The 22,549-nt window shown below is 44.4% G+C and overlaps 1 protein-coding gene across 1 annotated transcript in view; it reads right to left on the bottom strand.

Moving 5' to 3' along the window:
- Positions 1 to 21,647, bottom strand: part of SP2 (Sp2 transcription factor) — a 25,186-nt gene extending 3,539 nt beyond the window's left edge. Inside the window, exons 1-6 of the mRNA XM_015412438.1 lie at positions 21,576 to 21,647; positions 11,379 to 11,455; positions 7,260 to 8,228; positions 3,907 to 4,222; positions 2,980 to 3,154; positions 1,935 to 2,128 (exon numbers count right to left, since the gene is read on the bottom strand). Of these exons, the coding sequence (XP_015267924.1) occupies positions 1,935 to 2,128; positions 2,980 to 3,154; positions 3,907 to 4,222; positions 7,260 to 8,228; positions 11,379 to 11,441 (1,717 nt within the window). The 5' untranslated portion in view covers positions 11,442 to 11,455; positions 21,576 to 21,647. The remainder of the gene's footprint in view (positions 1 to 1,934; positions 2,129 to 2,979; positions 3,155 to 3,906; positions 4,223 to 7,259; positions 8,229 to 11,378; positions 11,456 to 21,575) is intronic.
- Between the last annotated feature and the right edge of the window lie 902 nt (positions 21,648 to 22,549).

The following is a 22,549-nucleotide window of genomic DNA, read 5'->3' as shown; positions in this document are numbered from 1 at the left end:
CCCCCGTACCTCACCCGGGGGAACTGCGATCCCCCCCGAAATGACCTCTGATCTGACCTACATTTGACTCATCTACAATTGCCTTGTTTCAACTTATGTGCTATTTTTATCATTAATTGATTATACATCTGACTTATCTGTAATTGTTCTTTGACCTTCAATCTTTCCCAGCATCAGGGTCTTCTCCAGTGAGTGCTCCCTTCTCATTTGGTGGCCAAAGTATTTGAGCTTCAGTTTCATTATCTGGCCTTCCAGGGAACAGTCAGGGTTGATTTCTTTTAGGATTGACTGATTTGATCTTCTTGCAGTCCAAGGGACTCTCAAGAGTCTTCTCCAGCACCATAGTTCAAAAGAATCTATTCTTCGGTGCTCGGCCTTCCTTATAGTCCAACTCTCGCAGACATACATGACTACTGGGAATACCATTGCTTTGACCATGCGGACTTTTGTTGGCAGGGTGATGTCTCTACTTTTTATCATGCTGTTTAGGTTCGCCATTGTTTTCCTCCCAAGGAGCAGGCGTCTTTTAATTTCATGGCTGCTGTCACAGTCTGCGGTGATCTGGGATCCCAGGAACGTGAAGTCTGTCACTACTTCGACGACTTCCCCTTCTATTTGCCAAGGAGTGATGGGGCCGGATGCCATGATCTTAGTTTTTTTGATGTTGAGCTTCAAGCTCACTTTTGCGCTCTCCTCTTTTACGCTGAGCAAGAGGCTCTTTAGGTCCTCTTCACTTTCTGTCATTAGAGTGGTATCGTCTGCATATCTGTTGATCTTTTCCCCAGCAATCTTAATTCCCGCTTAATACTTAATTGCTTAATACTTGACTGCAATCTATGTGCTATGTAATATTTGTTTTTCTTTATATATTAGCTTTTGCTATATTCAGCATACTTTTTACATAACTTTGCTTTGCCTTTGATCCTTTGATGTGTGATTGTTTATTGTGGACACTTCAGTCTGCAGATGGAAGGCACATAACCATAATACCCATTTTTATAGTCTTATTTAGAAGATCTCTTCCACTGGAACTTAGAATATGAACTCTGGTTTGATTAAACCTTAGCAAAATTTCCCGGGTTTAGAACAATCTAACACTATAATTCTGAGCGCGTTGGTCCCTTGTTTTCAAAGATGAGAAATTAGTATTTTATTGCTGAAATGTGTATATAACTGTGTCTCTAATAACTGTTCTGGTTTTGCATTATTTTATATGTCTAAACTGCATTTTGGAACTTTTAAAATTTTATGATTTATTTCAATGCATTGAGACCCAATTAGCTGATTGTTTTCAAATTGAAGAAATAATTCAAAATGGATACAATTGCAGATGCCAGTTTATTGGATAAAGCCCTGTTAGGTCCTGTGTTGGGTTTTTTTCCTTCTCTTAGTTCATTTAACTTTTTTGTTTTTGTTTTTGCAGTAGCTTTTATATTACACTGTGAGGAGAAACAAAATTTTGTAAACATTTCCTATTAAAAAACCCTCACCATAACACCATTTTTTACAACCTGCTCTTCCAATTCCAGGCACACAGAAATTACACATGTGAAGAAGAAGCTAGGCCAGAGCCTTCTCCCTACTGTGCTAGTACTCTACCTAAAGGGAATTCCTTGTACATAGCAGTGCTCCATCACACAAGCTGCCACCTGCATTCTAAAGTGGAGCAGGCCAGGCAGAAGTGTACCACCTCAGTGGGGACCGGGCCACGGTTTCTCAAGTCACTGCTCTTCACCTAAGCCACAGCAATAGCAACAGCAGGCTGCTGTACACTGTCATTGTAAGGATGATTGAGATACATTCATATATAAATACGTAACGATGTACTTTGGGCCACTAGGGTTTTTACAGAGCATTCCCTACACATTTATCATCCGAGCAGTGCTGACGCGAAGGGGTGTGGCAGTGAAGAGCAAGAAGATGGCACAACTGACCTGTGTGTGTCCGGGCATGCCGCTGCAGTTCATCGCTGCGTGTGAACCGTTTCCCGCAGAAGACCCAGTTGCAGATGAAAGGGCGCTCCCCTGTGTGCAGGCGCACGTGGGCCCGCAGCAGAGAGGTCTTGCGGAAGGTCTTCCCGCATTCGGGCACATGGCAAATGTGCCTCTTCTTCCCCTGATCCCCCAACCTGCAGGAAAAGGGGAGGGGAGGGAAAAGCAATGATAAGTGTGACAAAGACCTCAGAGCCCTTGACTGTAACAGGGTAGTGTGATGACCTCTCAAGATCACTCACTATCAACATCAAGACACAGGGACTGGCATAAACAACACAGAGTCATATTTCTGTAACTGAAGACACCCCATGGTTTCTCTTGCACCCCATTCCCAACAATGTACCACAAGTACTGCTGCTCCACTTTGTGACACTATGCAGCAGAGACCTATGGAATGTAGATGGCAATAGATCAAGGAATGCTGCCTTGTGCCTTAAAGAACCCACCGGCTATTCTAACAATGACCTGGAATCTTCTGCTGTAGTGGGCAGAGGCTGTGACTCAACAGTAGGGCATCTGCTTGGGATGCACAAGGTTTCAGGTTCAAATCATTGGCATCTCCAGTTTAAAGGATGAAGTCGTAGGCGATACAAAAGATCTCTACCAGAGACCTCGAAGAGCTGCTGTCAGTCTAAGTAGACAACACTGACTTTGATGGACCAATGACCTGATTCGGTATAAGACAGCTTCCTATGTATTTGTTGCAGTGACTCAGTTTCAAAGACAACTTTGGGACTGCAGGGGGGGGGGGGAGACATACTGCCTTGTCCAGCAGTCATCTAGTTTTACACCACTGTTCCTACTTTGGTTGTCCTGATTGTCCAACCCCATGGAGCATTACCACTTCTGCAAAAGGGTCTTGAGTGTCATCACCATATTGCATCTACCACCCTGACTGATGCAAGTCTCTGAGCAGCAGATGATACAGGAAGCAAGGTGATGGTTTCTCTTCTCTCTCTGGAGGTCCGCAGGTCTTAGGCCTCACCTTTTTTCCCCATCCTTGCAGTTAGGGCAGGTGCATGCCATCCGCCGTCTCTTCTCCCCGGGCTGCAGGTCCCCCGAAAGTGCCTGCTCCATCTGTAGCTGGATCTGGGTGGGGCTCAGGCCGCTTATGGTCAGGTTGTTGCCGGAAACGTTTTGCACTGTCAGCTGTTGCTGGCCTGGAGGAAGAGGGACAATGAAGCCCGGCCTCAGTGTCTGTTCAAATATGCCTAGGGGGCAACATGGTTTCGTCTAACGCCCCACCTTCTCCTACAACATCTCCATCTCACAGTGCAACAGTGCTCCAGGACCACTTACACCTCTCAAAAGGGAACAGAAAACAGCCTTAAATGCAGGCAGAATGCCACAACACTGTCATGGTTGCACATGCTGACTCTGACAGTCTCAAAAGGCCATGAAGGCCGCACACCCAGCCAGGGTGGAAAGGCGATGCCTCCATTCCATATTCCAGGAAGCATGTGGCAGTGCTATGATGCATACCTCTCCCAGCGTTAAAGGGAAAAAGCAATGCATTGGCTGGAAAGCAATATGGCCACACCCCCATTCATCTGGAGGACGACTGCTGCTGCTCATCCTGGTCAAGCAGGTGAGTGGCTTAACAATACTCTGTGCCATGGAGCCCTGACCTGGATAGCCCAGGATGTTTGGGACTGCTGCCTTCCTGTAACATTCCCTGTTTCCAAGCAACACCTTCTTAACATTCGCTAACATTGTATGGCATGCAATCAGTGTTTTGTGCTGCCCCTTTCTCTGCACGCTCTCCCACACACCCAAGCCCCATGCCTTTTGTCTTTTATCTTCCCTGCTGGCTTCCAAATTTCAGGCAGCCTAAAGGCCCCTTGGTTAGCTGCATCACATCTCCCATCCTCATGAGGCCACCCTTATCACACGTCTGACATCGTGCGCTCACCTCCGGTGTTGGTGATGGTGACGGGGACGCCCTGAACTTGCACCCCATTGATGCTGATGGTCTGCATGGCCTGAGCAGCGGCGGCGAGCTGAGCCGCGTTGAGACTGATGATGCCTCCGGCAGGGGCGATCTTTGGCAGGGCGCGCTCCTTGCGAGCCCCCGTCTTTTTGGTACTTCCTCCTGCCTGGGAGACGCGGGGGACGGGGCTGCTGCAGGAAATGGCAGAGGAGGCAGTGGGGGAAGGGGCCACTGTGACAGCCGGGGCTTCTTGGAGCAGCACGGACTGCAGCTCGCCAGAGGGAGTCTTGAAATAGACCTGAAAGGACAGCATAGAAAAGGAAATCGTGCAAATGTATGTTGGAAGTGTCAAAATAACGTTGGATCTTTTTACCACATGTGGTGGTTATGTCATAAAGCAAAAAAATATTGGGCTTGGATTCATGAAATTTTTTAAAAAGATCTTTAATGTTCAGTATCCTTTGTTCCAGAAATATTTTTGTTGAGTATCTTACCTGAAAACTGTAAAAAAACGACTCTTACCTTATACTATATGTGACTACAACTACTAGAATATTTTATGCTAAATACTGGAGAACGGAAACACCCTTGAGAGAAGAAATGTTAAGTAAAATTTTGGAAATGATGGAGATGGACAAACTAGCTTTAACTTTGAAAGGACAACCAGAATCTATATTTGATAATACAGGGTCAAGAATTTATAAGTGGTTTAAAGATTATAATAAATAAACCATACAGACAATTAAAATGTACAAAGTACAAGTTTGATATATTTGCAAGAGATATACATAATGATACAAGGTGAAATATATAAACGTACGATACATTAAGCATGAATTTGTTAAACAAAGAACTGTAAGAATAATTTCCCCTCTTTTATGTTAGTTTTGTCTTATGTATGTTTTGTCTTTAAAAATAAAAAGTATACCGGGGGGGGGGGGGGGGAAAGGAAAAATACAAACTCCTTTCCCTTCCCCTCCCCACAACAGACACCCTGTGAGGTGGGTGGGGCTGAGAGAGCTCTTGACAGAAACTGCCCTTTTTCAAGGACAGCTGTGCCAGAGCTTGTGACTGACCCAAGGTCACATCAGCAGGTGCAAGTGGAGGAGTGGGGAATCAAACCCGGTTCTCCCAGATTAGAGTCCGCACACTTAACCACTACACCAAACTGGCTAACATTACGGTTATTGATTAGAATCTAAGATTAAAAAGCTAGCCCCAGCATAAAAAGCAGAGTACTGACAGGTTAAGTGTTCAGACTAAAATTATGTTTTTCAATAAAATCAACCCCTGAATGAAAAGCCTAGGTGGGCAGAAAGGTTTTGGCCTGGCACCTAAAAGAGAGCAATGCCAATATGCCAGGTGAGCTTCAAGAAGGACATTCCATAAAGGCGGTGTCACTGCTGAGTAGAGATGTGAAGGCCTGGAAAAAACCTGGAGAAATTCGGGGAAAAAACAGTTTTTTTCCCAAAAAATTGAAAAAAGAAAAGAAAAAAAAATTGATTATGGAACACTTTATTTTAACATAATGAATGAAATATTTTAGGACAAGGTGTACAAATATTTCCCAAATCATTTCTAAAAAATATGCATGGCATCAGATTGATCTAATTTCTGTGCACTGAGGACAAGCAAGTCCTAGGTTACAAACTGAACTCTCCAATGCAAGAACAAAATGCATTTCTTCCTTTAGGAGGTGCTATTATCACAAGAAAAGAAAAAAAGTTTCAGTTTTGTTTTTGCATGTGGGTGGGTATTCTGTTTGTAATAATTGTTTGGATACACTATATTTTTAATATGCTAGTTGTGATAATTTCATGCCAAGTAAAAATGTCCATAGTCATATTTTATGTTCCTAAAGTAACAGAATGACTTTCAATCTGGAAAAGAAAAAAGAAGTGCTAATGTAGCATTTTTTTCAATTTTTCCGAAAATTTCCGTTTCCCCCCCCCGAGCTTCAAAATTTCCAGAAATTTTACATCTCTGCTGCTAAGAAAGCCCTGCTCTGGCTGTCTCCTGCTTCACCTCTGAAGGCACGGCAGTGACGGCAGTGACAGCAGGGCTTGTGAACCACATCTTCACTGACAGGTTAGTAAATATGGGAGGAAGAGAATACTTTCCCCATGTAAAGACACAGAATCTGGTTGCAACTGAAAACAGCAGGGACGTTACACAGTAGAAGACAGAAGATCCTCTCCCCCATTTTTCTAGGCTTCCTGGTTGCAGTGAAAAATGTGGGGGGGAGGGAGCGGACAATTTAACTATTGCTTTTCTTTCTTTCATTAATAATCACGAGCAGACCCACCTTGGATACGGAATGGTGGCCTAGAAATAAGGCCATGTGTCCTGCCTCATGATGGAAGAATTTTCTCCCGCTGAAGAAACAACCCTCCCATTTAATTTGCTCCTACTTCAGAGGAAGAGCAACGGAGGTTGGAGGGAGGCCCCTCAGGCTGCGGGGAAGGCTTCAGACTTCACTGAGTGAGGTGGCAGGATACAGGATGATTTGGAAGTGAGAGCCCACAAGGTGGGGTTTCCAGATATCCGAGTGGATTTCTGTGTCCACTCCCTTGTGAAAATCCCAACTTTCTCTTCCCTTGATCACAGAAATAGGATTATTTTATAATAAAGTCTTAATATAATTAGGACCTTAACAGTGCAAGCTGAAGCAGAGTTAAACCCTTCTAACTCTATCAAAGTCAATGCGCTTAGCACTTTGGATTGCACTGTTAGGGAGGAGACGGATTAGAAATTTTTGGGAAGAAAGCAATAGTAATACCAGGAGGCTGCATGTCAAAATGGATACTGACCCCAAGAAATGCAGAAGTAGCAGAAAGCTGTGCAGAAGGAGAAAGAGGCGGATTTATCAAAAATTTGCAGAACATGGGAATCCATGAGTTAGATTCAACCCACTTTTTCACAAAAAGGAGGGGGGAGTGTCCTCCTTTGACCACCAAAAAGGTTATGATGGGGATTATGGGACATACATGGACAAAAGCCATATGGAAAAGAGGTTGTAGTAAGGAGGTGACCTGGGAGCTGAATCTGACCTTCTGTGAGGTGTACCCAGATGTATTCCTGCCCCCCAGCATGGCAGATACCACTGCGGACCCGGACTTCACGGACAGACTGCAGTCGCCGGATCCGGGTAGGCTAGTCTTCAAGTCACCACAAATATTTTTCTTAATACAAAGGAGACTCAGGAACATACAAGTAAATAACTAAAACTAATCCACTTGATGTGTTAACATATAGAAGACCATGAGATTTCCTTCAATCTCACTCCGGCCCAGAATCGCAGAAATGCCCCCACCTGCAACTGAAGCCCCACGTACCTGAGTGGGAGTCGGCTCAGTGGTCTGGATCTGGAAGTTCTGTGGTGACTTCTGGGGGACCGTAGGCAGCGTGGCCGAAGCCGCCTGGACCACCCGCAGAGCTTGCTGGGGGATCTGAACTACCTGCTGCTCTTGCTTGGGCTGGACCACTTGGACTTGCTGGACCACCGCTGGCTGGCCAGAGCCGGGACTCTGCACGATCAGCAGGTTGTTCCCCGCCTGAATGATGTTATCGGCCGTGGTCTCGATCAAGACCGTCTCCACTTGCTCCGCCACAGCCATGGCAGTTGTCTGAGCCGGAGACATTGCTTTCTTCCGGGCTTTCTTGTTCGGCTTTGAGGGGCTCTCTGGGATGATCTGAGCCTGGGCTCCAGCGTCCCCGGCGCTCACCAGGTTACTCACGGGAAGAGTAAGCGTGACGTTACCGCTGGTGCCAGTTAACTTGACGACGTTGCTTGCGTTGTGGACAGATGCTGGTGGGGTCTTGTGAGCTGGTGCTGGCTTGATTGGCACAGGCCTATGAGCGGAGGAGGAAGAGGAGGAGGAGGAAGAAGGGGAAGACGTGATGGTACTGGGAATAATCTGTATTTGGTTGGCCAAGTTCTGCTGGACTTGGATGGTCTGCCCCGATGTTGTCTGGATCTGTGGAACTGCCTGATACTGGATGTTGGCAGGTGAGCGAGCCCCTTTGTTGATCACAGTTGGATTCTGGATAGTAAACACAAGCTGCCCGCCAGGATAGGATGTCCCCAACTGGGAGCCCTGGATCTGGAAGAGGTTCCCTTTTGATGACAAGATCCCAATGCTGTTCTTGCTGGAACTCAGTGGGAGGGGAGCGGGCTTGATGGGGACGAGTTTCCGAGGGGCCGGCTGAGGTGGGGCAGGAGAGGCAACAGCTGCTTCCACAGCTGGAGGGCCGATTTTGCTACATGTGGCAGCAAGCAGGGCTAGTGGAGATGGCTGAGAATCCTGCATGGAGGAAAAGAAGATTGGGGGAAGGTAAAGGAATTAGAGGTAAGCAGACGATAAATAGATGGTTTCAGGGTCAGCATAGCTAGAAATGAAGGAAGCCCAACAATGTAAGCATGTAAGCTTAAACAACTCAGAGATGGGACTGTGGTCAAGAGGCATGCAGCATCACATCCTCAAACCAAGGGGCTATTATTCCACTTTAAAAAGAATATCTAAATTGGGCCTTGATAAATTTCTTTGGCTCTAGAAGCCAGCCCAAAATTTTAGGAGCCAGACGTGTATTTCAGCCTTCAGAGTTATGTACGACCAGCTTTTCTAATTATTGTTACCACACACACAAAAGGTACCACAATGAAATTTCTATGCACCATGGCAACCTGGTGCCTGGGATTCATCAAACTCTGGTCCATATTCCCATGCTTTCCACACTTGCATACCTCTCTCAGATCAGCTTTATGCAAATGGAAGCAATATGTGCGATATGGATTGTTTGGCACTGTGACACTTCCTCTGTGCTACTGCAAACCTCCCAGGGTTAAAACTACATAGCAAGGGTGGATCTGCACAATCAGCCACAGCCTACCAACAGCTTACCATATGTGGCAGCTACTAAACAGATTACTATTTCAAGCTATCTACATACTATTTGAAGCAGGGGTTAGTGTGAACAGTAAAAAAGTGTACCCGAGTTTAAATAAATGTGGTTAATTCTTGTTTGTGCAAATACAGTCACAAGAAATATAGACTAAAAGCTTTTGTTGTTCTGAAAGCAGATCTGGCTATTACACCCTGGCAAGAGAAAAGATTTTCCTTGTCCTAACGAAGAGTTCTGTGTGACCTGAAAGCTTATATCTAGCATCTTAAATTTGGTCTAAATAAAAGCACTGCTTAATTTGCTGTGGCTGTTTTGACTCCACGGAAATGAATGGCTTACTGAGACTGATCAAACGCATATACTTTCTAAAGCACAGAAGTGACGTGGAGTGGTTTTGTGGAAATTACTAAGGTTGGGTTGTAATTTTTTTTTCTGTTCACAACACGGGCAAGCAATGCCAATTATTTTTCTAGACATTTTCAAAGCCCAGGAAACAAAAATAAAACCGCAAAAAAGGTTAATCACAATTTGAGCAATTTATGGTTGTCAAGAAAAGGAAAATTTTAAATAGTGAAGGTGGCTGCTCAAAAGAAATTCCAAATCTCACAAACTGGGTTCCACAATGCAGATGCAATATCTTTGAAATAAAATGCAGCAAACAAATGTACGTTGATGAAATTGCAATGGAAGAACTACCCAAAAGCAGGGTGATTGAAACACACACAAAAAAACAAAAGGGAGAAATAGGAGATGATAAGAGAATTATGATCAACTGAACAATACATCAGAATGATGTGAAGGCACACTTCATATCTCAGAAGACAAAATTCTGAGCCCTCTTCCAAGCCAACAGGATTGAACACTGAAAAATCTAGGCCCTTAGTACACACATATAGGTCCTACATGGTGTTTTAAGTGGTGGGAAAGGGACTCTGGTTGTTTTTTCCTTATTACAAAAGGAAAACAAATACAGAAAAACTGATAGATCCATCCCTAATAAACAGCTGGAGGCACCAGAAAGACACACAATGGATCAAATCACGTTTAGCATTATGGTCTATAGCATCTCAACCAATTGATTACGACACCCATTTTCATGAAATAAAAAATTGATCGCAAGTTGAGTGCCTCAACCTGTTATGATTCCCCACCCCAAAGTTCACAAATGACTGCTATCTTTCACCTGCAAATTCCTACTGACCACCCTCAAATTGTTAACAGAGGACAAAAGAATAGATATAATTCTGAAAGGGTTTCTTAATCTTATTTGGTAAACTAAGGAAGGAAGCCAAGAGCAGGGACTCTTGGATGCTGAACATCGTCTAATCGGTGATTGATTCAGCCAGCATTCCAGCACTTAAGTCCTGGACTTTCTAGGACTGGGGGGTGGGGAGGAAGAACCACCTTTCCTGTCATTGGCTTTCAGCCCCGTGCTGGTTCAGTTCACATTCTCAGATGCACAGTCTGTTCTTTTCCAAGCAGGTGGAATTTCTGGGAAAGAGAACTCTGGTTTCAGAGACATGAGGGATGGTACCTATATATATCATGTGAAGATGCATTCTACTGAGTTAGGCTCTTGGTCTATCAAGGTCATTATTGTCTACTCTGACTGGACACAGCTCTCCGGGGTCTCAGGTGAAAGTTTTTCACATCACCTACTACATGACCCTTTTAGCTGGAAATGCTGGGGATTGAACCTAGGACCTTCTGCATGCAAAGCAAATACCACGGAGCCACATCCTCCTTCCCTAAATTCCCTTGTACTAAGTCAGACCACTGGTCTACCAATGTCAATAATGTCTACTCTAACAAGAAGCAGCTCTTCGGGGTCTCAGGTGTGAGACTCAAGCTGAGACCCTCTGCATACAGAGCAGATGCCTTGCTGTGAAATTTTCTGTTCCCCTTTATTTTTACACTTTGAACCAAGTGAGGTAGGGATTATGCTTTAAAAACAAAAGCTTTCTTTATACCACCACTAAGACTTTTAACAAAGTGAGCTAAAACCTGGCCTAAAAAAACCTTGCAGACATTTCTTCTATTTGAAACCCATTATGAAATAAAGGGGCTTCAAAGGGACTTTCCTGTACACATCCTTTTTGAGATAGGAAAACCAGAGCCACACGCAATATTTCCAATATGGATGCAATGGACTTACAGAACAGCATTACAGTACCTGCCACAATAGCCACTACTGAAAGATAACCTGGAAGCCTAGGAAACCAACCGCAGCATCAAAGAATGTACAATCTTTTTGTTGTTGTTGTTTCCCAGCACTATGCTTCATCAGGGCCTAATAATCTAATGCTAGCTAGCTCTTGAAAGTTCAGCACTATCACCTAAAAATCTGAGATATTTCTCCAGTCCTGATAACTCTTGAACTGGGGAATTTCAAGAATCACAGGGCTCACTGATCAGAAGACTGGGCACACACACCAAACAGACCCCCAAGACCAAGCTGTGTATTGAAGAAAAACAAGTTTTCCACACACCAGGCAGTCACAGACTGCTTTCCACAGTGATACACTGAAATCGCACTCATTTCGAAGACCTACCTGAGCCGTCGAAGCAGCAGGCTGCAAATATTCACTGGGGCTGACAGCAGCAGTCGCAGCCATACTGTTTTCTGAATCTGCAAGAAATAGACAAGTTTCATTTACTGGAATGGTTTTCTGATGTTTGCATCAACCCATCCTTATGCCCAACCAACCACTGTCCTTGAGATGAACAAGGCCCAGGGGCAGCCAAACTTGCTTAACGTAAGAGCCACATAGAATAAACTTCAGATGTCTGAGAGCCACAAGACATGAACAAATATTACACAGGTTTTTATTGAAAAATATGCAGATTTGCTTTTTATTAACATTAGATTGCCAAAAACAAAAGCAGTAAAAACAGATTTAACTTTAAATGCATCCTCCAAGCCCTACCCACCCATCCCCCGCTGGCTGGCTTGGCAAAGGGATTTAAAGAGACAAATGCCTTCTCCCAAGCCGGATGGCGGGGGTGGTGGTGGTTGAAATGCATTTAAAGTTAAAGTTGTTTTCTTTCTCTGCTCCCCCCTCACCTCAAGCCTACCCAGGGAGGGGAACACTGGGTGCGGAAAGGAAGACCGATTGGGGAGGCATGCCTCCCCTTTGCTTCCCCAGCCGCCCTGCCGGGAGCCGCACAATATATGTGAAAGAGCCGCATGTGGCTCCCGAGCCACAGTTCGGCCACCCCTGACATAGCCCAAGAGAATAAAAAGGGGCTGGTGCTAACAGCACAATCCTAAACAAAGTTACACCCTTCTGACTCCATGAACTTAGAAGAACCTAACTCTTTTTAGGATTGCAGCGCGTACCGAAGATAAAGCTGAACCTAGTTCAGGGTCTGATAAATCCCAGAAGCAAGGTCACCACAGAACCCGGGAGTTTCATTGTGGCACCTAAGTATTTTCAGCAACGATTTTATTGTAGTGTCTCTTTGCAATTCAGAGTGAAACTATAAAGCTATCAGAATGTTTTTACTGTATGACAAAAATAAGTGTGCATGGCGTTCTTGTCATTGTTGTCACCTTGTCACTTAGATATGTTCACTTAATAAGAGGGCTTTTCTGCACAGGTTGCACTGTACTAAATGGATTTATAAGTTTATTTGGATAGATATTAGGGACTGTGGTCTGTACTGTTGTGTTCCCTTTAATGCTTTTTCCCTACTGAACGGAGCAGTTCACATCCTGAACAGAATATAACTGCTGTAATCTTAAAATGGACAATGCAGGACCCTGCGTGGCTCCAGATGGCTACTGAGCAGGGCTTCCTATGTTAATAAGCAGCCGCTCACGTGCACAGCTTAGAGGGAACCCTGCTGCTGCATATAGCTTATTGTAAGTACGATCCTATTTATGTAATTTCTGTACTGCTTAATGCATCATGTTAATACTTAAGCTTCAGTTCGTCCTAGTGATTCCAGGCTTGTACAATCCTAATGCACTGGTTACTGAAAGTCCCATTTTGTCAACTGTACTGACTACAGGGGCGTAGCCAGAAAATGTTGGCTGGTGGGATGCGGGGAAAACCGAAGGCCCCCCTGGCTGCACCTGCTGCTCCTCTTGCAGCAGCAGAAGCAGCAGCTCTGGCTCCGCTGCAACCTCTAGTCCTTTCGATTGGAGAGACTCGATTCCAGGTTGCTTTTCTGTGTAAGCCAGGGAGGGAGCAAATCTCTGACTCTCTCTCTCTTTTGCATTTTGCAATTTTATTTTTTTCCATTTTAAAAACTGATTTGCTTTTCGGCCCAGGAAAAAAAGAGAAAATGAGACTGAAGCTCCCCTGACTGCCCAGGGTCATTTTGGAAACCCCATGTGCACCTTACATTTTTAAAAATATTCCTTTGAATCTTTCTCCCCACTGCTCATCTGTGGAGGGCATTGCCCCCAAATGCCCCCTGTGGCTACGGGCCTGGCTAATTCACTATGTAATCCATCTTGAGTCCCTCTGAGAACGACGGATTATAAATAACATAAATAAATAACTTTATACCATTTAATGGTAGTGGATGAATCCCTTTCTTAACCTCGTGCTTTCTATACTGGCTCCAATATTCAATTAAACAGAACTTTTATAGCAACAATGGAATTATTAGAAATTAGGGGGAAGTTAAGTTAGGGGGTTAAGTTTCTGATATGATTATGACAACCAGTTACTCCCATATTTATTTGCGTTATGCCATGCTTTCATCATGGCTTTAATAAAATTACAAGAAACTGTGAAGCGGTTCGGATTAGGTTTTGTGGTGGCAACAATGACAAAATGTGGTCATCAAAATACAGTACCCCAAAGGCTGAAAAATTAGTCTGACTCCTACGCTTTTGGGCTGGCTCACAGAGCAATCTGTCGAGTTCTGCCCTAATTAAGACAGCAATGAGATGGAAAAAACACAGTGCCTACAAGTGAAAGTTCAGGTGCCTGAAGTAGGAGTTATGTGCAAAATACAAAAACAGCCCAGGCTAGAAAAGGTTTTTCCTTGTCCTGGAAATGACAACTTGGTGATACTATTATCAATATACTCCCACCCCAAACTTACTTAGGAGGATTTGATTGGTTTATTCTTTTCATGGCATGATCTTATTTTGGAAAGTGTTAACACTCAGGGTGGAGGAGGAACAATGAGATACATAAACACAAACAAGCTCTGCCCTTTTGCAATGTTTCCCTAATTGAATCAATTATCCAAATGATTAGTAAAGGTAAAGGTTTCCCTTGCTCAAAAGCTAGCTGAATCCAACTCTAGGGGACGGCACTCATCTCTGTTTCCAAGCTGAAGAGCCAGTGCTGTCTGAAGACGTTTCTGTGGCCATGTGGCCAAGCATGACTAAATGCCAAAGCACACAGAACACTGTTACCTTCCCACTGAAGTGGTACCTATTTATCTACTTGCAATTTCTTGCTTTCGAACTGCTAGGTTGGCAGGAGCTGGGGCCAGAGACGGGAGCTCACTTCGTCATGCACCACTAGGGTCTCGAACTGCCAAACTACAGACTATCTGGCCTGCAGCTTAACCTCTGAGCCACCGTGGCCCTGTTACCCAAATGATTACATGGTTAAAAACTCATCAGGTTGCCATTCACTAATTTAAGTGCGAGGGGGATCACTATGAGCCATGAGCCCTACAATAAAACTAAACAAATACAAATGCCATAGTGGTTTGTGGCATGGAAGAAAGGGGGGAAAGATGAGCGATTCTTACCGCTGGTCTGGTATGAGGTAAAAATATACATTGCAAGGTGTTTGGCTACAAATATTCCCCAGAGCCAAAGAAAGATTTATTCATAGAGCTCCGCACTTTGAAAGCAAGTTGCCAGACTTTACTGTTCCAGTGACAAATTTGGAGAGGGGAAGTGATTGGTGAAAATGCAGATGGCAGAGCCCCTCCAGATTTCCAGTAGCAACAAAAAGAAAAGGACTTTACGGCCTTCAACGGGACTTTGTCCCTCCTCCATGGCACCTATTTCATAACCTCTACCCAGCCCACCTCTATTGACAATTAAAGCTGAATACATTGGACAAATCTTGCAAATATTTGCAAACTTTATTTAACTTAGCTGATCCCCCTCCCTACTGAATATAAACAGCTTTATCCACATATTACAGACTTGGGGGGGGGGGCAAAGGCTGAGAGAGAATGGCTGGCCTGGGGGTACCAAGTGAGCTCATGTTTGGAGCATCATTTGAATAAGGGACCTCCAGGGCTTGCTCTCTTAGCTAGTGCAACTTACAAGCTCTCCCTTCATTGCGCTGTTTTCCACCTTTCCTAACTTCAAAGGCTTACCTGCCTTTGGCAGATGGAAAAGGAAGGAAATACCTGAGCCCCCAAAGATCTGGCTTGGTGCTGAGATCCTCCTCAGCCAAGTTCTGAGACTGGGAGAGGCAGGGGAGAGACCTCTATGCAGTGACCCCAATGGTGCATCCAGCTAGGCACTGGTGGGACAAGGACATGCTTGGCGAGACAGGTGAAGCTCATCACCCCCATGCTTGGCTGTAGGCAATGAACAGTTGCTGCAGCTCAGCTACAGGCCTGTACTAAGGAGCTTCATAATTCTTCTCTTAGTGCGATATAGAGGTTAGAGTTGCAGACTAGGGCTGTGGAGACCAGGGTTCAAAACTCCATCTAGAAACTCACTGGGTTGACCACGGGCCGTGATTTAGCCTAACTCACCTTACAGGGCTGCTATGAGGGTAAAATGGAGGAATGGAGAAACATGTACATCACTCTGAACTAGAGATGTGAAGGCCCGGGAAAAAAATGGAAAAATTCGGAAAAAACCTGTTTTCCCCCTGAAGCCTTTTTTGTTTTTTCTCCAAAAAAACTGGAAAATTGAAAAAAAGAAAAGAAATAAATTGATAATGGAACACTTTATTTTAACATGATGAATAAAGAATGTTAAGACTACGGGTTCAAATATTTTCCAAATCATTTCTAAAAAATATGTATGGTATCAGATTGATCTAATTTCTGTGCACTGAGGACAAGCAAGACCTAGGTTACAAACTGAACTCTCCAATGCAAGAACATTTAGGAGGTGTTATTGTCACAAGAAAAGAAAAAGGTTTCAGTTTTGTTTTTGCATGTGGGTGGGTATTCTGTTTGTAATAATTGTTTGGATGCACTATATTTTTTTAATATGCTAGTTGTGATAATTTCATGTCAAGTAAAAATGTCCATAGTCATATTTTATGTTCCCAAAGTAACAGAATGACTTTCAATCTGGACAAGAATATAGAAGTGCTAATGTAGCATTTTTTTTCAATTTTTCCAAAAATTTCCATTTCCCCTCGAAAAAAACAGGGTTTTTCCCGAGCTTCAGAATTTCCGGAAATTTTACATCTCTACTCTGAACTCCCCAGAAACAGGGCAGGATAAAAATGTATACATACACTAAAGAGACAATAATTCTATCTATCTGTCATAGGCTGGGCTGTTAGAGATTTGCTCAAAGCAAGTGGAAAAAGGTAATAAATTCTCTCAGGGCCAAATGCATGCTGGGTAAATGTATGAGTGACAGGTTAGTCACTGAACTCTTTCTAGGAATCACCCCAGCAAGCATCATAGCTGAGCAGATCTCCCTCAGAAACTCACAGCCCCCCTGGGCCCAATAACAGCTCCCTTTTTTATTCAACAATCAACATTAAAAAATAAATACAACACCAACAATCATAAATAGTTCAACGTACAAATATAACAAGAAATTGTACACTTTTGCAACTTTAAGTACTATACTAAATTTGATATTATACAATCAATAAAATATTTCTTAGGTAAAGAACAGAGACTATTAGGGTGTAATGTTACATAATCAAAGGAAGGAAACCATTTTTCCAGGAATATGTTTCGTTCAGATGGGAGTTCTGCAAGTTATCTGCATTTTCAATTTATCCATAACCGCTAAAAACCATTGCTGTAAAGTAGGAATTTTTTTAGATTTCCAATTTTATGCAATAAGAGATTTTGCCACTAAATATATAAAAAAAAGAGATACTAACTCTGATTTATATTTTGATAAACTGAGGGTAGGCCAGTAATTGAGAAGAACTGATTCTGGGGTACAGGGAAATGTTTGGCATAATTTTTCCCCATAGCCTTTAAAATAGTCGTCCAAAATGCAGAGATATAGGGGCAATCCCACCAGCAGTGTTTAATGATACCCTGCAAACCACATCCTTTACAGCACTGTGGATCAGAAGTAATTTTAGAATGGAACAATTGCTGCAGAGTTAGGTACCATCGAGCGTCAAGTTTATAATTTTGTAGTTTAATATTTAGGGTTGTTGTTGTTGTTCAGTTGCAAAGTCGAGTCCGACTCTTCGCGACCCCATGAACCACATCATGCCAGGCCCTCCCGTCGTGCTCTGGAGTTTGCTTAATTTCATGTTCATTGCATTGATAACACTGTCTAAACATGTCATCCTTTGCCGCCCCCTTCTTCTTTAACCTTCAATCTTTCCCAGCATCAAGATCTTCTCCAGTGAGTGCTGCCTTCTCATTTGGTGTCCAAAGTATTTGAGCTTCAGCTTCAGTATCTGGCCTTCTAGGGAACAGTCAGGGTTGATTTATTTTAGGATTGACTGATTTGATGACTCCAAATGGCTTCAATGAAGGAAAGCTGGAATCAAAATAGGATTTCTCAATTTGAACCCAAGCTTTAGGTGTGACTGGTAGGGCATAGAAAACTATGTTCTTGAGCTGTGCTTGGGAAGGGCCAACCCTCCCTGTTCGGTAGGTCTAGTTAACAATTACTAGCTCCTTTACAAGTACCCAGCCTGGTACAACTGCTGCTTTCACCACAATTGCTCCTACATCAGTTTGGATCTTGTGTAAAGACCAGCTTGTATAGCTCTGCTCATAGCTTGTTTAGCATAAATGCCCAGTCCCAAAGGGGGAGGGGGGATTGGGCATCACTTCGATGGTATGAAAAACACCCTGGGAGTGGAAGCATTCACATGAACACCAACCAACATGGAACAACCACAATGGTCAGGAATGGAAATCTTGTAGGGGGAAAAGGTTGAAAAGAAATGTCTCAAAAAGCACAACAAAAATTAATTCAGAGCCGACATGCATAGTCGTCTAACATATTTTTTTTCACTGCATAACCTATGGTGGTAATGTTGGAGTCACACCATGCAAGGACAACATTTGTTTGGAGTAAGGATAGTGCATGGTTTGTATCCTGTTGACAGACGAAATAGTATTTTGTTTGCACTGTGCTAACACTGCCATTCTATGCAGAGTTACGCCCATCCAAGCCCATTGACATCAATTGACTTAGAAGGGTGTCAGCTCCGCTTTGGATAGCACTGGAAGTGTCTGGAAGCAATCAGGTCTTGGTTGCAGCGGGAAGAAGGTGGGAGAGAATAAAAAAACCCCTCAACAACATTGCCAGCAGCCAAGTTAACCGAAGGCATTATAATGCCAACTTCGTAGCTGGAGGTAAAGTAATTCCATTTCAGTTGTGGTGCTAAACGAACATGCTTTAGTGCGCATATTCAGCTGGGGCTCTACCAGCTGCACTGGTTCCAGATTGAAGACCGGATCAGATTCAAGGTTTGGGATTTGACCTTTAAAGTCCTAAATGGTCTGGGACCAGCATATCTTTGGGACTGCCTTCCCTGGTACATCCCCCAAAGAGGGTTACGCTCTACTGATCAAAATCTTCTGGTGATCCTTGGCACAAAGAACATCCGGCTGTCCTCAACCAGAGCCAGGGCTTTTTCGGCTCTGGGTCCAACCTGGTGGAACACTCTTCCAGGTGAGATCAGGGCCCTGCAGGGCTTGTTACAGTTCCGTAGGGCCTGTAAAACAGAGTTATTCCACAAGGCTTATGGCTGAGGGCAGCGACAGGCTCCATCTTGACAGGTTCCATCTCAGAGTGGCCTCCCTTTTTTCTCCCCTTCATATCAGACAGTCATATCATGCAATATTCCCCCCTGAGATTTTATGCCATCTTTTAGTTGTATAATTGGTTATACTCATTATGTATTTTATTCATGATGTATTTTACTGTCTTTACTGTAATTATGTATTATAATTCTGCATTAGAATTATAATATTTTAGATGGCTGAATGATTATATAAATGATGTTACCCGGTCTGAGCCTGGTTGCCAGGGAGAGTGGATAAATCCAATAAATGAAATTAAATAAGTGAACCATTGTTCTTTAAGAATACATGACCAGGGTTAGCATGCCTGCCCCTTGCCTCTGGCAAAAAAACTTTCAGCCATGGACTGGAAACCATCAAAGGAACTTCAGACCAACACAGAAAACAGTTGCGATGGATTGAAATAGGACACACAGCTCTTCCTAATAGCATTTGAGCATGCAAGACCATGGCAACAGCCCTCTTTTTATTCTTTGTTCTGCCTGGGCTACGGAAATAAACATGGGTCAGCAGATGCAAAAAGCTTCCCTTTTAAGTCCTGCAGGAACTGGCCTCCACCCCCACCCCCCGCCTATTTCAGACAGGAAAAAAATGGAATAAGCACGCTGAAAGAATGCTGGCGAGTCCACTTCCGATGCACAGATTGGACTAATGCTGGTTAAGAGGCTTCCAAAACATCTAAAACAAACACAGCTAATTTTTAGCTCCTAACAAATGTGCCCCCACGGAAAGATGATCTGAGGCACCTACCTATGGGGGTGGGAGTTCTTTCTTGCTGCAGTTTCCCATTCCATTATGTGTGTGTATGTTATGTGCTGCCAAGTCCTTTCTGACTTGCGGAAACCGTATGCATCAATGACCTCCAACCCGGGGCATGGCTTCCTTTATTGAGTCAACCCATCTCAGGCTGGGTCTTCCTCTTTTCCTGCTGCCTTCAACTTTTCCTTGCATTATTGTCTTCTTTCATGACTCGTGTCTTCTCATAACGTTACCAAAGTGTGATAGCCTCAGTTTAGTCATTTTAGCTTCTAGGGAGAGTTCAGGCTTGATTCGTTCTAGACCTAAGCCAGTGTCTACATCTACCAAACTGACATTCACTTAAAGGGGCTACATTCTTTGCAGGAGAAAAGCAGAGAACTCTCAGATAACAAGGGGCAGCCGTCCTTTGAGAGAATTTAGGCCAAGTTCCTTGACTGCAGTGAAGGTCTGTTTGATTGTTCTTGCTCCAAATATACACCATGGCATGTGGTGAAATCTGGGGCAGTTGATGAGACCCTGATCTAGCACTCCTCCTCCACCCCAAGGTTACATCCAAGGTCTGTTGCTTGTTTGAATGCAGGATCATGAGGCACCTAGTTATGGTTATTACCTTTTACATATGATGAAGCGAACAAAGAAGATGGGTCCCAGTTGCACAGCTCATGGGGTGGGGTGGGGGATAGCAGGAGTAACATCTACACTATGAGCCACTGAAGCTTTTCTTGGCATAGAAGTAAACAACATCCCACTAAGTTTTTATTAAAGAGATGGGACTTTTTTCTCCAGGTAGTTGGCAACCATAGAGTAGACAACACTCACCTTGGTAGACCACTGTTATGACTCAGTATGAACCTTCATGTTTTCTCATAATTAGATACATGTATGTCCATGTACCCACATATTCTTTACGATACAGTCAACTGACCCCTTTCAGTAATACAACACAGTCATCAGAACAGAGAATTCAGAATACTTATACAGGTTTAGTTAACAACATTCTTGCACCCCTCCTTCAGTTTCCAGTAGTCTCCAGTGTGCATATCTTCTCTTTACACTGAAGCAGCCTATATAGGTACACTCCCCTGACTGTACCATGCCCACCGCAAAGCTCCACATTATAAGAATAAAGGATGAGTCCTGCTGTATCTGCACAGTAGTCCAACTAGTCCAGCATCCTCTTTCACACACAGCGGACAATCTGTCACTCTGGAGACGCAACAAATGGGATACAGAAGCCAAGGCCATCCGCCTACTACCAGTTCCACCGTGATAAATAAAGAATCCACCTCCTTCCCTGACCAGTGTCCTTAAATCCTCTTTACAGCCTGCTGTATCAACTGCACATAGACACTCCCCATCACGGATGAAGAAAAAGAAATTCCTCTAACAACTCCCCTACTGAACTAACAGAGCAGGCATGAATCTTACTAACTTGAGATCATTGTCCACCACCATTCTTCCCAATGGGGGATCCAAAGCAGCTGAACATTACCCCCCCCCTTCTATTTTGTCCTCGCAACAACAATCCTGTGGAGTATATTAGGCTGAGAGAGTGGGATTGGCTCAAGGCAAGACAGAGAGCTTCCATGGGAAGAGAGGGAGATTCGCACCCGGATTTCCTAATCGAACCCTCTAACGATTGCAACCACACTGGCTCTTTTTTCCAACATGAAAATTAGAATGGTGGATCTTCTCCCTTTTGCTCCCTGATTTTCACACATGAGAACAACCCCCCCCCCCCCCCGTTCCTCTCTCATGGGACACTCCCTCCTCCACATGCCCTCTGAACCCTGGAAGCATCGAACGAGCATCAAGCAGTGGCTACCCCCCCAATGCACCCATGCCTGCTTATTCTTATGGGTCCCCGGAGGAGGCGGGTTCATCTCTTAGCCCCGCCCCCTTCCGGTCCCAGTTGCTTCGGCCCCGCTTGCGCTCACTCAGCCCCCCCTCTCTTGAGCCCCCCCGTCCCGCCTCACAGCCCTCTCCTCTTCCTTCCCTTTCCGCCCCGGTCCCATCTCCTAGTTTCTCCACCCACTTCGCCGCACCCCCAAGCCCGCCCTGCCCGGTCTACTCACCGGCTGGGAAGCGGAGGCGGCAGCGGCTGAGTCCCCCTCACGGCGCCATCTTCCTCCTCAGCAGCCCGGGCACCGCCCTGTAAGACCCGCCCCGTACCCTGTCCAAGCACCAATCTCTGCGCGGCTTGGATACGGTTTGTCCAATCAGAGGTCACATTCTTGACTTTGGCATCCGCCTTCGACTTGATGGACGTTTTCTCTTACCAATCGTCGCTCTTTAGCGGGAGAGTCCGCCTTATCCAATTAGAAAAAAGAGCGGCTTTGACAATGACGGACATAATCCCAGAGTCCAATAGTGTGGGTGAATATGAAGATTGACCTGAAATCTGACCATTCATGTATTAAGAGTAGCGTCACGCCTACGGTGACTTGATGGACAAGGGCCTGGGTGGGAGAAGAAACAAACAAACACAGAGACGCGCGCACACACACACACAGGGTTTAATAAAGGGGGTGGGTTTTATTTTCAAAGACTGTGGTTGGCCACAAGAGAGAAAAATTACTTGACACAGAACCAATAGGAAAATAGAGATGACCCCCCCCTTTTTTTTTACCGTGGATGTTCTACTATGCTAAGGGTGGCTGGACGGGCTCATAACCAGAAGTGGCTGCAATTTGAAAGAAAGACCCTGCAGCCTTGGGATGAGGGAGAATAGGGAGTCACGCAATAAGGGTTGGAGGGTCTCAATGGACTCCTCGGTGTATACAGCCCACGTCCCGAAACCTTTTTGAGGACTAGAAGCACTTTAAAGAACGTTTGGAACAGAAGGTGGAGGGGCTCCATCTCTGCCATGATTTGTTGCCGAACCAGGCCCTGATGACAAATCTTTTGTTTATAAAGTAAAGGTAAAGGTTCCCTTGCACTTTTATTCCAGGGTGGGGGCTCAACACGGTTCTTCCCTCATTCATGTTGCCCTCACAATCACCACTATCAGGTGAGACAGACAGAGAGAGTGGGTGACCGGCCCAAGGTC

This window comes from Gekko japonicus, unplaced genomic scaffold (assembly GCF_001447785.1).
Source record: "Gekko japonicus isolate JY-2015 unplaced genomic scaffold, Gekko_japonicus_V1.1 scaffold8, whole genome shotgun sequence".
Lineage (NCBI taxonomy): Eukaryota > Metazoa > Chordata > Lepidosauria > Squamata > Gekkonidae > Gekko > Gekko japonicus.
This window is presented reverse-complemented; position numbering and strand designations above follow the sequence as displayed.